At 46.3% G+C, this 15575-nt stretch overlaps 1 protein-coding gene across 9 annotated transcripts in view; it reads right to left on the reverse strand.

Annotated features, from left to right (window-relative positions):
- The window catches only part of ATP11A (ATPase phospholipid transporting 11A), a 191673-nt gene that overhangs the window by 74609 nt on the left and 101489 nt on the right, over window positions 1-15575 (reverse strand). For all 9 annotated transcript variants that reach the window (XM_055244925.2, XM_055244924.2, XM_055244926.2 and 6 more), the window contains exons 3-5: window positions 7209-7298; window positions 5983-6063; window positions 1636-1743 (exon numbers count right to left, since the gene is read on the reverse strand). In XM_055244925.2, the coding sequence (XP_055100900.1) occupies window positions 1636-1743; window positions 5983-6063; window positions 7209-7298 (279 nt within the window). The remainder of the gene's footprint in view (window positions 1-1635; window positions 1744-5982; window positions 6064-7208; window positions 7299-15575) is intronic.

Raw genomic sequence — 15575 nt, forward strand, 5'->3', positions numbered from 1 at the left:
GCTTCTGGAACGCGCCTGGCTCTCCACATGCACGGGACCCAGTGGAGTGCTCCCTGCCTCCCTCACCAAACCTCCTACGGCTCAGCTGGGAAAACAGCCAGGGGAGGCAGTGGGGCTGCAGGAGGGAGGGAAGCGTGGGAGTTGGAAAGAGCCAGGCAGGGTGCACGAGGACCAGTGGGGGCAGGAAGGGGCCGGTGTGGGCCTGGCACCTAGATCCACGTCAGATGGGGGACTGGAGCAGGCTGCTGACCGCTACCTCGACACAAACGTGAAAAACCACACTCATGGTTTCTACCTATAAAGGTGCTTCCAAATGACTAGTACAAGTTTGAAACTATCTCATTTAAATAATTTAAACACATTTTAAAATATACTGAGATATTAGTTACACTAACAATTCATTTGAAACAGATTTAAAATGCAGCCTTCAAGAAGAATTGTAATAGTCCCAACACGAAGAAACAATCAATGTTTGGGGTGACGGACATCCCAGTTACCCTGACTTCATCATCACACATTGGTGTGCAGGCATCAAAATATCACATGGACCCCCAACTACGTACAACTATTATACATCAATAAAAAACAAATTGTTTGGCCGGATGCGGTGGCTCATGCCTGTAATCCCAGCACTTTGAGAGGCCGAGGCAGGCGGATCACAAGGTCAGGAGATCGAGACCAGCCTGGCCAACATTTTGTTAAGACCCCGTCTCTACTAAAAATGCAAAAATTAGCTGGGTGTGGTGGCAGGCACCTGTAATCCCAGCTACTAGGGAGGCTGAGACAGGAGAATCGCTTGAACTTGGGGGTGGAGGTTGCAGTGAGCTGAGGTTGTGCCATTGCACTCCAGCCTGGGTGACAGAGCAAGACTCTGTCTCTAAAAAAATAAATACTTTTTTTTAAAAATGCACTTCAATGAGGTTTTCTGTTCCAATTTTCATAAATTTCCACCTAGTTGAGTTTATATTGATATGATTTTATTATACTTTATTCCAAAACAAATTTTAGAAACAAGTGTTTCTGATCTTCCCCTGTCTTGATTGGTTTGTGTGTTCCCATAATTTTAAATTCCACCAATCCTGGTGTGGGATGCTGGTGATGGGGAGGCTGTGTGTGGAGAGGGGGGCAGTGATAATGATTTTAAATTCCACCAATCCTGGCAATGGACGCTGGCAGAGGGAGGCTGTGTGTGTGTGTGTGTTAGGGGGGCAGTGGGTACATCTACCCAATTCTGCTGTGAACCTAAAACTGCTTTAAAAAGTCTATTAAACACAAACAAATAAAAATCAAAGGTAAAGAAAAAAAAAGTAGTAGGGAGCTTGGGCCTACACCCAATAAAAAACATCTCAGTCTGTTTTGCCAAAGAAAATAAAAACTTAAAAACATTTATTATTTGTATTTTAAAAATGTTTTAAGAGACGTGGCCTTTCTCGGTTGCCCAGGCTGGAGAGCAGTGGCTATTCACAGGCATGGTGAAGCCTCCTGAGTGGCCTCCGACTCCCAGACTCAGCGATCCTCCTGCCTCAGCCTCCTGAGTAGCTAGGACTGGAGGCGTGAGCCACCGCACCTGGGTAAAACTTACTTTTTAAACTGTTACTGGCCTTCACCAGCGTAAATGTGTCAGGCGTCACTTACTCGCAGCTTTCGACTTTGCTTCCGAACGAGCTTCCCGTGCTGAATGAAATGAACAGGACACTGGTTCATGGCATTGTCCGCTTTATGTCGAAGCCAGTCTTCATAACCCTAAAAAAAGGAGGGAAAGAAGGGAGAGAGGAAGCGGGGAGAGAGGGAGGGAAAAAGGGAGGGAGAGACCGAAGGCTTGTGTTTAATTATGTCTAAGCATAATCCAAGCCTGTGGGGGTGTATTTTTTCAAAATCAGGATGCACTACACACACTATTCTTTGTATCCTTGACAGAGCATCGGCATGTTCCCATGGCAATGCGAGCTGCTTTAAATGTTTGCAGTTGTAGAACTTCAAAGACATTGGATCAAGATGCTCATCGAAGTCTGTATAAGTACTATCTAACTGTACTTTCTGTGCCTATTCATGACATGGCCTTAGGATAAATTCCCAAAAAAGAAGTGTCTGAATGAAATGATGAGCAAGCCTTCCAGGCTCTTCACATCCCCACCGAAAAGCCCTCAAGACGTGCGGCCAGTTACATTTCCACCCGCTGAGTGTCAATCTTCTGCTTGGAAAAGCCCCCACTGGCCATTCTTCTCTTTCATTAAAAACTGAGTGTTATGAGATCTGGCAGCCCAGACTCTCGGTGAAACGCCGGCTCACTCTGTGACACCCACAGCAGCCTTAAGGTTCTCTGTGCGTTTCCGCGTCTGAGTAACCCACGCGGGAAACATCCCATCGTGACTCCTGTGCACGTGCAGGCATCGTGCTGAAAAGCAGCCTGAGCTAACCCCGACCCCGGCCGCGCTGCCGGACCTGCATGCCTTCGACAGGCACAGACACGCGCCCTCCGATTCCAACTACCAAGGCACACCCTCTGGTTGGACAGTCAGGTGGTATCTTGAAAGAAGCGACAATAGGAGATGCTGCACGCAGACAATTCTTGGGATGACAAACGTGCCTTTGTGTTTGGCGTTGCCGGGTGCAGGTGCCTTAGATAAGGATGGGGAATGCCGTTCTCAGTAACAATCCCCAGTATGTGAGAGACTGCACACCAGGGGCCTACAGGCATCCACCACATCTAATGAGTGTCGAGATTGGGAACACAGCTCTGCCACACACAACACAACCACGCAGGATGGCGGCAGGAAGCCTATGCCACGGGCCCGCTGCACGTAGGTTGAGAGAGCCTGTAGGGCAAGAGACTCACTGGGGGCCTCCTCCCTATGGGCCACGTGGCGGCATCAGTGGCCCTGTGACTGAGAATCTTTTCCAAAGGGAGCATAAACAAGTAACCCAAAACCTCCAGCTTCTGGAGAATGAAGAAGCCTGGGATGCATGGATATCCGAACGTGCGAGCTTTCTGCAGCCGTGACCATCACTAAGTGACACTGTGGCATCTGATTGCTTTTCAGAGATTCCTCCCAAACCGCTGAAATACCCTCTTTCTGGGGAAACTGAAGAACAGTCTTCCTGGAAGGTGGCAGTGGGTAGATGATTCCTGGGTTCATTAAACACACTTATTTAGCACCAACTGCATGCTCAGCAAATGCCAGGCACCAGGGACCCACAGACGAAAGACCTTGTCCCCAGAGCTGCTGCTCTCAGGATTGGTGGAGAAGAAACAGAAATAACTGCAAGTTCAATGCAGGTGAGAGACACCCAGGATCCCCGAGAAGCCCAGCGCCCAGGCTGCGGGAAGACGCCAAAGAGGAGGTGCCCAGGAATGCCCAGCGGTGAGGGAGCCCCCGGGGGCTGGCACTGCCCATTGGCCAGCCTGGCTGGGATGGGAGGGACACGTGGAGGCCCATGCATGTGACAGGCTGATCGGACGGGTCCTGCACACGGCAGGGGAGGCTGGGCGCCACAGGGAAAGGCCGCTCTGGCAGGACCCGGGTGATGGCGGTGGCAGAGCCAGGTACAGTAAGATGCCCGTCAGTGCCCAGGTGAGACAGTGGGAAGATGGTGTGAAAAGAAAGGCAGGAACCTAAGAGAAAATCAGGGAGGCCTCTGTGAGTGCAGGGGGCTTTCCGAGGCAAGCGAGGAGGGGTCGGGAGCATGGAGACCCCAGCAAAACATCCCTGCTGGAGCCACAGTGTGGGGAGGCCATTTGGGAAGTCCCGGCTGCAGACAGCGGCGCGGTTCCCAAGGAAGAGAGACAAGGAGGTCAGTAGTGGAGGAAGGCCGAGGGGGCGGGGGGGCTCTGGCACACACAGATCCAGACCAGCAGTGGGGGAAACGAGGCTGCCCCCAGAGTGAAGGCTGGGTAGCAGGACACGCGGGAGAGGAAGAGACCCCTCCGGGCAGGGGCAGGGGTGCTGGTGATGGGGCCCAGACCTGCAGTTCTGTTCATTCGCTGCCTTGCCCTGACCCCTCTTAACATCCCCAACAATGCCCGCCCACTGCCCTGGGATGGGAGGGGACAAAGCCAGGCCGATGGGAGGGGACACAGCCAGGGATGGGGCACAGCCGGGCCGAGGACACCACATGTTGTCTGGGACCATGGTCTGCACAGTGTAGAGAGGCAGCCTCTGCATTCACGGGGGCTCGGGCTTCCCCGCCGCTGCCTCTCTGGCCCAGATGCGTCTTCAGAGCTGCCCTCCCTACGCCACGTTCTCCTCTCCTCTCCTCCAGGACGCTCCTGGAGTCCTCAGGAGTTTCCTGCTCAGTGGGGTCCTGGGAGGGATGGAATCCTTAACAAATGCAGAGCAGAGGACGCTGAAGAACAGTGCTGCGCCTGCCTCCCGGGGCCGGGCTAGGAACGACAGAGCCACAGAGCCTCAGCTCCTTGTTCTGCACCCCCGCGCCCCTTCTCTCTGCTCCCCTTGAGAGGCTCAGGGGTCTCCTTCCTGTCTGCAGCCTCTGCTCCTACCACACAGATGTGTCACAGACAGCACGGGACGCCCTCACCTAATCTCCACGATGGGTTCCTGGAAACTGCGACTTTAGGCCTGAGGACACATGGTAGGTCCCCGAGTAACATGGTTTCCTTCAACATTTCCTTGTGAAATTGATGAGAAAACCCATCGTTTTGCTTAAAGTCGAAGTTTGCAAGAGCCTGCCCCCGACGTGAAGTGAGGCCTTATCCCAGGTAGGAGTTAAACTGCCTGAGTCACAGACAGCGCGTCCTTGGGAAGCATGAGTTTCCCTCATGTTCTGTTTTCCAGGCAGCACAGTTCGTTTGGTTACTGTGCTGTGTTCTGCCATGCACCGCGGTGGAGCTGTCCATTTCCTTACCGGAGGACACCGGGTTGCCCGAGTCCTTTGCTAACCAATGACGGCCACCATGAATATCCTGGTTCACGTATCCCGGTAGGCACGGCCGGCTCTGGCCTAGTGAAGACACACAGGCCCCATGTACTGACTGTACAGCTGCATGTTTAGCATCTGCACTGGACCCTGTGTGTCTACATCTCTGCCTGTGTCAGATGTTGCCAACTGCTATGCTTGGTGGCTCCGCCAAGCTCCTGCTGGCAGCCCGTGGTGCCTCCCTCGCCACGCCCTCTCCAGCCTTTCACATCTGAAAGCCAATCTGCTGGGTGTGAAACACAAATGTTCTCAGCAGCATTATTCACAACAGCCAAAGAGTGGAAACACCCCAAATGTCCATCCACAGAGGATGCGATACACAAAATGCCAGGTATGCACAGTGGACCATGACTCATTCATCAGACGGAATGAAGCACTGATGCCTGCTCAGATGCGGAGAAACCTTGGAAGCATCATGCTAAGTGAAAGTGCCAGTCACAAAACACCGCCCACGCGCCGTAAGTACGAGACATTTAGAATAGGCGACTCTACGGCGACAGAAACATGAGTCTTTGCCAGGGACGGGGAGGAGAAAATGGGGAGTGACTGAACATGTGTACGGGGAATCTGGAGGTGATAAAATGGATACATGGAGAGTAAAACTGAGATGTATTCTTCTCCATGTTAGTCACTGGCCTTATTTACTGGGGCTATGAAAAAAAAGCAAAAACAGAAACAAACAAACAAAAAAAAACCAGCATCCCATTTGCTGGAGTCCATAAAGAGCATGTTCTGTGGTGGTCAAGACAGTCGAGGATACGGAAAGGTTAAGTGACTCATGTGATCAGATCATCTCTGGGTGATTTCGGATGTGAAAACCATAGATTTCTTCTTGAACTCACATGGCGCCAGACTAGCAACTAAATTATATAACATCTCTTATTTTGCTTCAAGTATCAATCTAACGCAGTTACAAAGATGAATTTCTAGAACTTGGTTGAATTTTCTGTGAACTAGCTAAAACAAACCAATTACCTCGCTTTGAATGAAAGGCAATTCACATGGCAAAGATAACGATTGCTTCTTTTTCGTCTGTAAAATGCTTACCTGTTTGATAGCCGTCACAGTAATGACAAAGAAGAGTGGAAGTCCGCTTGTCACTGGACTTGTGGGTGTATCAATAATCAACTGCAGAAAGAGAGAATTGTAAAATCATCTGCAAAAACGCAAATGAGTGACTTCAGGCAGGTTAGTTTGACCTGAGCCAACACTTGCCATTCGCTTTGACTTATTTAAAGCCCTTTGCTGGCACCCGACTGCCCACCACGGGAGATAGCAAGTCAATCATCCTATTTCACCGACCGTTAAAACGAGGGCACCTTTTTTGGATTAAGGAACACGCTCAAGGAAACCACCGAGAGTGGCAGACTCAGTGTGAAGTCGGGGCATGCCTTGTGTTAGTTAATTCGCCCCTTGGCCTCAGTGTCACATTTTAATTATATGATTTGAATAATTTAATGTTGGAAAATATTTTAAAGCCCTTCAATAGTATTTTGTATGACTTAGAAAAATTAGAGTACTGTTCTTAAAACACATCTGGCACATTGCTCCCTAACTCATACCCCGAGATATTTTTTCACTCTTTTTTCTTTTCTTTAAACTCTTTTCACGTGTACCGTCTTGAGATTTTTTTTTTTTTTTTTGAGACGGAGTCTCACTCTGTTGCCAGGCTGGAGTGTAGTGGCACAATCTCGGCTCGCTGCAAACTCCCACTCCTGGGTTCAAGCGATTCTCCTGCCTCAGCCTCCTGCGTAGCTGGGACTACAGGCATGCACCACCACACCCGGCTAATTTTTGTATTTTTAGTAGAGACGGGGTTTGGCCATGTTGGCCAGGATGGTCCCTATCTCTTGACGTCGTGATCCTCCCAGAGTGCTGGGATTACAGGCGTGAGTCACTGCGCCCGGCCTGGATGTTCTTTAGAGCATCCACGCACACTTAGGAAGAGTAAAGTAAGTGTAACAATGCATAGCCTGGCGGTGAACTTGTCCAAAAGATGACAAAGCTCTGATTTCCCCTCTGGTACTAGAAGGAAAGGGGCAGGAAAGGCTGTCACCAACTTAAACCCAAAGTGGCGTCTTGTGTGCTTTAGTTTGTGTGGATCTCACAGAACCAACACGTTTTGTCCTTCTTTAAGAAAATAAATAAATTAATCGTAGGTGAGGGGCACCACATCCTTGCTCTTTCATTAGCTGTGTGGCAGTTACCTGAGAATAAAATGTCACTTATTTAGATTTATATGTGATGAGATGGAAAACAATGACCGGCCTTACCTGCACCAGAAATATGATAAGGAAATAAAAGTTGGCTACTCTTCTGAATTGTTCAAATAAATTCTTGGGTATAAAGTTCCAAAATGTGTACTGCATAAAAGAAAAACAAACATCCAACATTTAGATCAGATTTTACTGTCGTAGTGTTACTCTAGGGTATAGTAAGTAGCACTGGATTTTACAGTACAAAATGTTTAGCTTTAGACATAAAACTCATAATTCATAATTTGGAGTGTCTGCTGACAGCTAAGACGGCTGCAACAAAGTGTGTACTCTGAAACACGTGCGTAAATTACCTAACTCCGGAGAATTCAAGATAAAACGCAAGGTAGCTCAACAATAGTTTGATTATTAAGATGTCTCTTATAAAACGTAAACCTGTGATCATTAACACATTAGCATTTTACTTCAGTAATTTCTGCATGATCTCTCCTCCGAGTGACAGCACGACAGGCGATGACAGCGAGCTGAAGGGAAGCCTTCACCCAGCCCCACGCAGCTTCTGAGGCAGCCGGGTTTCTTGTCCACAGCTCAGGCACAGGGCTTTGAGGCCTCAGGGGGAAGGACAGGAAAAGGAGGGGAAGGAGGGCAGGGAGGGGATAGGGGGGAGGGAGGGGATGGGGGAAGGGAGAGAATGAGGGAAGGAAGGGAATGAGGAAAGGAAGGGAAGAAAGGAGGAAAAGGAGGGGAAGGAGGGCAGAGAGGGGATGGGGGGGAGGGAGGTGAAGGGGGGAGGGAGGGGAAGGAGGAAAGGAGGGAAGGAAGGAAGGAGGGGAAGAAAGGAGGAAAAGGAGGGGAAGGAGGGCAGGGAGGGAAAGGAGGGGAAGGAGGAAAAGGAGGGGAAGGAGGGGAAGGAGGGGAAGGAGGGGAAGGAGGGGAAGGAGGGGAAGGAGAGGAAGGAGGGGAAGGAGAGGAAAGAGGGGAAGGAGGAAAAGGAGGGGAAGGAGAGGAAGGAGGGGAAGGAGGGGAAGGAGGGAAGGAAGGAAGAAGGGGGAGGAGGGGGAGGAGGGGGAGGAGGGGAAGGAGGGGGAGGAGGGGAGGGAGGGAAAGGAAGGCAGGGAGGGGAGGGAGAGGAAGGAGGGAAGGAGGGGAGGGAGGGAAAGGAAGGCAGGGAGGGGAGGGGGAGGGAGGGAAAGGAAGGCAGGGAGGGGAGGGAGAGGGAGGGAAGGAGGGGAATGAGGGAAGGAGGGCAGGGAGGGGAGGGAGAGGAAGGAGGGGAAGGAGAGGAAGGAGGGGAAGGAGAGGAAGGAGGGGAAGGAGGGAAAGGAGGGGAAGGAGAGGAAGGAGGGGAGGGAGGGGAAGGAAGGCAGGGAGGGGAAGGAAGGCAGGGAGGGGAGGGAGAGGAAGGAGGGAAGGAGGGGAAGGAGGGGAAGGAGGGGAATGAGGGAAGGAGGGCAGGGAGGGGAGGGAGAGGAAGGAGGGAAGGAGGGGAAGGAGGGAAGGAGGGGAAAGAGGGAAGGAGGGGAAGGAGGGGAATGAGGGAAGGAGGGCAGGGAGGGGAGGGAGAGGAAGGAGGGAAGGAGGGGAGGGAGGGGAAGGAGGGAAGGAGGGGAACGAGGGAAGGAGGGGAGGAGGGGAGGGAGAGGAGGGAGTGCAGGGAGGGGAGGGCAGGGAGGGGAAGGAGGACAGGGAGAGGAGGGAGGGGAGGGAGAGGAGGGAGTGCAGGGAGGGGAGGGGAGGGAGGGGAGGGAGGGGAAGGAGGGAAAGGAAGGAAGAAAAGGAGGGGAAGGAGAGGAAGGAGGGGGAATGCCCAGCCACCACAGCGTCTCCTCTCCACACTTCTCATTTTGCTTCTGTAGCAGTTTCATTCAACTTCTGTGTTGAAAACAACAACGTCCCAGATGTCACGAACCTTCACTGAGTTTGGAAATAGTTTCTGAAATTTCATCTGACATGTTTTTACGCCGTAATGAAGACAGTCTACCGAAACCTGAAGAAGGTCTCACAGCCTGTGCTGCGGCCTCTGCCATCTGTGTGTCTCTTCAACGGTGCTTATTTCAAAATCCCATTCCGAGGTGGGTTCTGGCTCCTGGAAGCCAGAAGTAGTTGTCAAATTCTCATACCAAGAACTTCTTTAATTCCAGGCTCATGAACATAAGTTATTTACAATTCAATGTAACAGCTAAAGCCTGGTACGGTCCTAAACTAACCAACATATTCTGAATTTGGTGTTTACAAATATTTCAGAGGAAATCCATGTGTGTCTTTTAAAACTTCTCTGCCTCAAGTTTCCAGTGGCTTAGAGTATATATAAGGAATTTCCATTTTCTATTCTAATTCACATTTACAAAGTGATTCTACCTTTCATAATAAAGTTCCTTAATGAGGGTAAAAACAGAGTAGTGGCTCCCCCCAGTTCATGACAACTATGGCCGTATTTTCAGTTCCCTTCTCAGGTTGACTGTAATAAAAAGGGGAAGGGGAGCTCCAGGAGAGTCTCTGGAGTTTTAAAAAAGAAACTAACTTTCCAGGTCCTGCCTAGGTCATCCCACCCTACCCATCCAAACACCCTTATTTTCCACGTGTTGTTTGATACCAGGTTTTTATCAGATATGTGTTTTGCAAACCTATTCTCCCAGTCAGCGTCTCTTATTTTAATTCTCTTAACTGTATTTTGCAAAGCTCAAGTTTTTAATCTTCACGAAGTCCAACTTATCAATTTTCCTTTCACGAATAGTGTTTTTGGTGTTATCCAAAAACTTGTTGCCAAACCCAAGGTCACCTAGACTTTCTTCTACATTTCTACGAGTTTCATTATTATACATTTTACATTTAGGTCTATGACTCATTTTGAGTTAATTTTCTTGAATGGTGTATGATCCCTGTCTAGAGTCACTGTTGCTGGGTTTTTTTTTTTTTTTTTTTTTTCATGTCCAGTTTTTCTAGCACTATTTGTTGAAAAGAAATAGTGCTTTTCTGTCTGCCCTGAATTGCCTTTGCTCCTTTGTCAAAGATGGGTTGACGATCTGAGTAGATGGGTTGACTCTCTGGGTGAATGGGTTGACTATCTGGGTGGATTTACTGGGTGGATCTACTCCCAGGCTCTCTATGATGTTTCATTGATCTATTTGTCTATTCTTTTTTTTTGTTTTGAGATGGAGTCTTGCTCTGTCACCCAGGCTGGAGTGCAATGGTACGATCTCAGTTCACTGCAAGCTCTGCCTCCTGGGTTCATGCCATTCTCCTGCCTCAGCCTCCAGAGTAGCTGGGACTACAGGCACCCACCACCACGCCCAGTTAATTTTTTTTGTATTTTTAGTAGAGACAGGGTTTCACCATGTTAGCCAGGATGGTCTCGATCTCCTGACCTTGTGATCTGCCCGCCTTGGCCTCCCAAAGTGCTGGGATTACAGGCATGAGCCACCGCACCCGGCCGCTATGTGTCTGTTCTTTCAGCAACTGTCTTGATTACTATAGTTTTACACTAAGTCCTAAAGTTGGCTAGTGTCAGTTCTCCAACTTGGTTCTTCAATACCGTGAGGCTATTCTGGGTCTTTTGCCTTTCCATATAAATGTAGAATCAGTTTGTTGATATCTACAAAGTAATTTGCTGGGAATTTGATTAGGATTGTATTGAATCTATAGGTCAAAGTGGGAAGAACTGATATCTTAAAAACATAGAGTTTCCCATCCATGAACATGGAACATCTTTCCATTGACTTAAGTCTTCTTTGATTTCATTACAATTTTGTCGTTTTCCTTACCTAGACCTTGTACATTCTTGTTAGATTTATACCTATGTAATTTGCTGGGTGGGGGATAAACATAAATAGCGTTGTTTTAAATTTCAAATTCCAATTGTTCGTTGCTGGCATATAGGATAGTGATTAATTTTTCAATCCTGCAACCATGCTATAATCGCCTGTAACATCCAGAAGTTTTTTTGTTATTGTTGGTTCTTTGGGATTTTCTGCATGGACAATCATACCACTTGTGAACAAAGATAGTCTTATTCCTTCCTTCCCAATCTGTACGCCTTTTATTCCCATTTCTACTCTTACTGTATTAGCTAGGATTTCCAGTACAATGCTGAATAGGAACAGTGATGAGGGATTTTTTGCCTTTTTCCCAAACTTAGGGTGAAATCATCTAGTTTTTCACCATTAAGTATGATGTCAGCTGTAGGGCTTTTTGTAGATGCTCTTTATGAAGCTGAGGAAATTCCCCTCTGTTCTTAGTTTGCTGCAATACATGAGTGGGTAGTGAATTTTGTCAAATTCTTTTTCTGCACCTATTGATATAATCATGTAAGTTTTCTTTTTTAGCCTGTAAATATTATGGGTTATATTAGTCGATTTTCAAATGTTGGATTAGCCTTGCATACCTAGGATAAACCCACTTGGTCATGGTGTATAATTCTTTTTATACATTGTTGAATTCGATTTGCTCATATTTTATTGAGAATTGTTGCTTCTATGTTCATGAGAAATATTGGTCTGTGATATCGTCTTTCTGGTAGCATCTTTTTCTGGTTTTGGTTTTAGGGTAATGCTGGCCTCATAGAATGAATTAGAAAGTGTTCCTTCTGCTTCTATTACCTGGAAGAGATTGTAGAGAATTGATTTTTTTTTTTTTTCCTTAAATGTCTGGTAGAATTCACCAGTGAAAACATCTGAGTCTTGTGCTTTCCGTTTTGGAAGATTATTAATTATTGATTCCATTTCTTTAATTGATGTAGGCCCACCTAGATTATATTTCTCCTTGAGTTTTGGTAGATAGTGTTTTTCAAGAAACTGGTCAATTTTATCGAAGTTACCAAGTTTATGGGTGTAGGGCTGTTCATAATATTCCTTTTAATCTTTTTATTAGCCATGTTACCAGTAGTGATGCCCCTCTTTTATTTCTGATGTTTGGAATTTGTGTCTCTTTTCTTTTTCCCTCGTTTAGCCTGGCTAAAGGTTTATTGATTTTATTGATTTTTTTCAAAGAACCAGCTTTTGATGTTTAAAATTTCCTCTGATTTCCTGTTTTCAGTTTCATTAATTTCTGTTCTAATGTTTATTGTTTTTTTTTTTTTTTTTTTAAGTTTCCTAATGTTGAAGCTTGTTGATTTTGGATCTTTCTTCTTTTCTAATCTATGTAGTCAATACTACAAATTTCCCTCTAAGCACTGCTTTTCCTGCATCCCACAAGATTTGATAAGTTATATTTTAATTTTTGTTTAGCTTAAAATATTTTTATGCCTCTTAAGACTTCTTTGATTCATGTGTTATTTAGTAGTGTTTTGTTTAATCTCCAAACATTTTGGGATTTTCCAGTTAACTTTGTTATTTATTTATTTCTAGTTTAATTCTACTGCGGTCTGAAAGAGTACTTGGTATGACTTCTATTTTTTGAAAATGTGCTAAGGTGTATTTTATGGCCCAGAATGTGATCTGTCATGGCAAATGTTCCATGTGAACTTGAGAAGAGTGTGTGGTCTGCTATTGTTGAATGAAGTATTTTATAAATTGTCAGGCCTCTGAGCCCAAGCTAAGCCATCATAACCCCTGTGACCTGCACGTATACATCCAGATGGCCTGGAGAAACTGAAGAACCACAAAAGATGACATTCCACCATTGTGATTTGTTCCTGCCTCACCGCAACTAATCAACAGACCTTGTGATATTCCCCCCCGGAAAATGAGTCTCATGACCCCCCACCCTGCACCTTGTGACCCCCGCCCCTGCTCACAAGGGATAACCACCTTTAACTGTAATTTTCCACTACCTACGCAAATCCTATAGAACTGCCCCACCTCCATCTCCCTTTGCTGACTCCTTTCTCAGACTCAGCCCACTTGCACCCAAGTGAATAAACAGCCTTGTTGTTCACACAAAGCCTATTGGTGGACTCCCTTCACAAGGGCATGCATGACATACATGTCCATTAGGTCCAAGGGACTGATGGTGCTGTTCAGTTCAACTGTGTCCTTACTGATTTTCTGCCTGTGGACAGAGGTGATGAAGTGTCCAAATAAAACAGTGGATTTTCTTTCTCTTTCCAGTTCTATCCTTTTTTCCTCACATATTTTGACCCTCTGTTGTTACAGAGACATTAAGAATTGTTATGTTGTCTTGGAGAACTGACCTCTTTGTTGTTCAGCAATGCCCCTCTTTATCCCTGGTAACTTCTCTTGTTCTGAAGTCTGCTTTGTCTGAAATTAATATAGCTAATCTTGTGTCCCTTTGAGTAGTAGTAGCATGGTACATCTTCCTCTATCTCTTTAACCCGTGTTTTTATATTTAAAGTGGCTTTCCTGCACACAACATATGGTTAGGTCTTGTTTTTTCTATTCTGACAGTTTCTGTATTTGGTTTATTTAGACAATTCACACTTAAAGTGATTATTAATATAGCTAAATTAATATTTACCATATTTGTAACCGACTTTTGTTCCTTTCTTCATAGTCTTTGTTTCTTTTGTGACTTCTACTCTTTTCCTGCCTTCTTGAGTTTTAATTGAGCATTTTATCTGACTGTTTTCTCTCCTGTCTTAGAATATCAACTATACTTTTTTTTTTTTTTTTAATTACTTAGTGGTTGCGCTAGAGGCCACCATATATGCCCACTCTCACATAACCCGCACTGTGTGTGGTGCAGAGTCCTCGCAACAGCACGCCCAGTTCCTTCTCCTGCCCCCCACAGGACACTTCTGTCATACATTTCATTCATCCCTGAGCAATCACCACTGAATAAGTGCTATTATCATTCTGAATAAAGTACTCTCTGTTAGACCAATTAAGAACACAAAAAACAAGCTGGGTGCTGTGGCCTGTAATCCTAGCACTTCAGGAGGCTAAGGCAGTGGATCACTTGAGCCCAGAAGTTCTAAACCTGCCTGGGCAACATGGTGAGATCACATCTCTTAAAGAAATAAAAAACAACAACAAAGCAAAATATTTAATTGTACTACCTTCACTTACTCCTTCTTGCTATGGTTTGAATGTGTCCCCTCCAAAATTCAAGTGTTGCCAATGTGACAACTAGTCACGGTCCCAGGAGGTGCGGCCTTCAAGAGGTGATTCCGCCATGTGGGCTCCTCCCTCATGAATGGGATTAGGTGCCTGTATAAAAGGGCTTGGCAGAGGGAGTTTGCCCCTTTGCCCTTTTGCCTTCTGCCACATAAGGACACAGCCTTCCTCCCTTCCAGGGGATGCAGTGCTTAAGGAGCCATCTTAGAAGCAGAGACGGGGCCCTCACCAGACACCAAACCTGCCAGTGTCTTGATATTGGACTTCCCAGACTCTAGAACTGTGGGGGAAATCAATGTCTCTTCTCTATAAATTACCCAGTCTGTGGTATTCTGTTGTAACAGCACAAAAAAACTCACACTTTAATGCTCTGTTCTCTCCTAAGTAGATCTGAATTTCTGACCTATATAATGTTCCTTCTTTCTGAAGAACTTCTTTTAACATTTCTTGCAAGGGAGGTCTACTGGCGATGAATTTCCTCAACTTTTGTTTGTCTGAAAAAGTCTTTATTTCTCCTTCATGTATGAAGGATAATTTTATGAGATACGGAATTCTGGGTTGCTGGCTTTTTCTTTCAACACTTCCAATATTTTACATTATTCTTTTCTTCCTTAGATGGTTTCTGGAAGAAAGTTTGATGTAATTCTTACCCTTGTTTCCCAGCAGGTAAAATGTTCTCTTCCTCTGGCTTCTTTCAAGATTTTTTCTGAGTCCAATTTTCTGCAATTTAAATGTGATATGTCTAGGTGTACCCTTTTAAAAAAATTTATTCTGCCTTTGTATTCTATCTCTGAGCTTCCTGAATCTACAGTTTGGCATCTGCCATTAATTTTGGAAATAGCCACTTTTACTGAAGATATTTCTTCTCTCTTCTTTTGGTTTTTTCATTATGCATATATGCTTTACCTTTTTTTTTTTTTTTGAGATGGAGTTTTCACTCTGGCTGCCCAGGGTGGAGTGCAGTGGTGCTATCTTGGCTCACTGCAACCTCTGCCTCCCAGCTTCAAGGGATTCTTGTGCCTCAGCCTCCCAAGTAGCTGGGATTACAAGCACCTGCCACTACGCCTGGCTAATTTTAAAAAAAACTTTTTTATGTTTTGTATTTTCAGTACAGTCGGGGTTTCACCATGTTAGCTCGGCTTGTCTCAAACTCCTGACCTCAGGTGATCTGCCCACCTTAGCCTCCCAAAGTGCTAGGATTACAGGCGTGAGCCGCCGTGCCTGGCCTGCTTCACCTATTGTAATTGTCCACAGTTCTGTTTCTTCATTCTTTTTTTCCTCTTTGCTCTTCAGTTTGGAAAGTTTCTACGGACATGTCTCAAGGTCACAGGTCCTTTGCACACCACATCAGTCTCTGAGCAGCCTATATTATAAATCCCCGATGTGGCTAGGGCAGGAGTATGATTCTGTGGGC

The sequence above is a fragment of the Symphalangus syndactylus genome, chromosome 15 (assembly GCF_028878055.3).
Source record: "Symphalangus syndactylus isolate Jambi chromosome 15, NHGRI_mSymSyn1-v2.1_pri, whole genome shotgun sequence".
NCBI lineage: Eukaryota > Metazoa > Chordata > Mammalia > Primates > Hylobatidae > Symphalangus > Symphalangus syndactylus.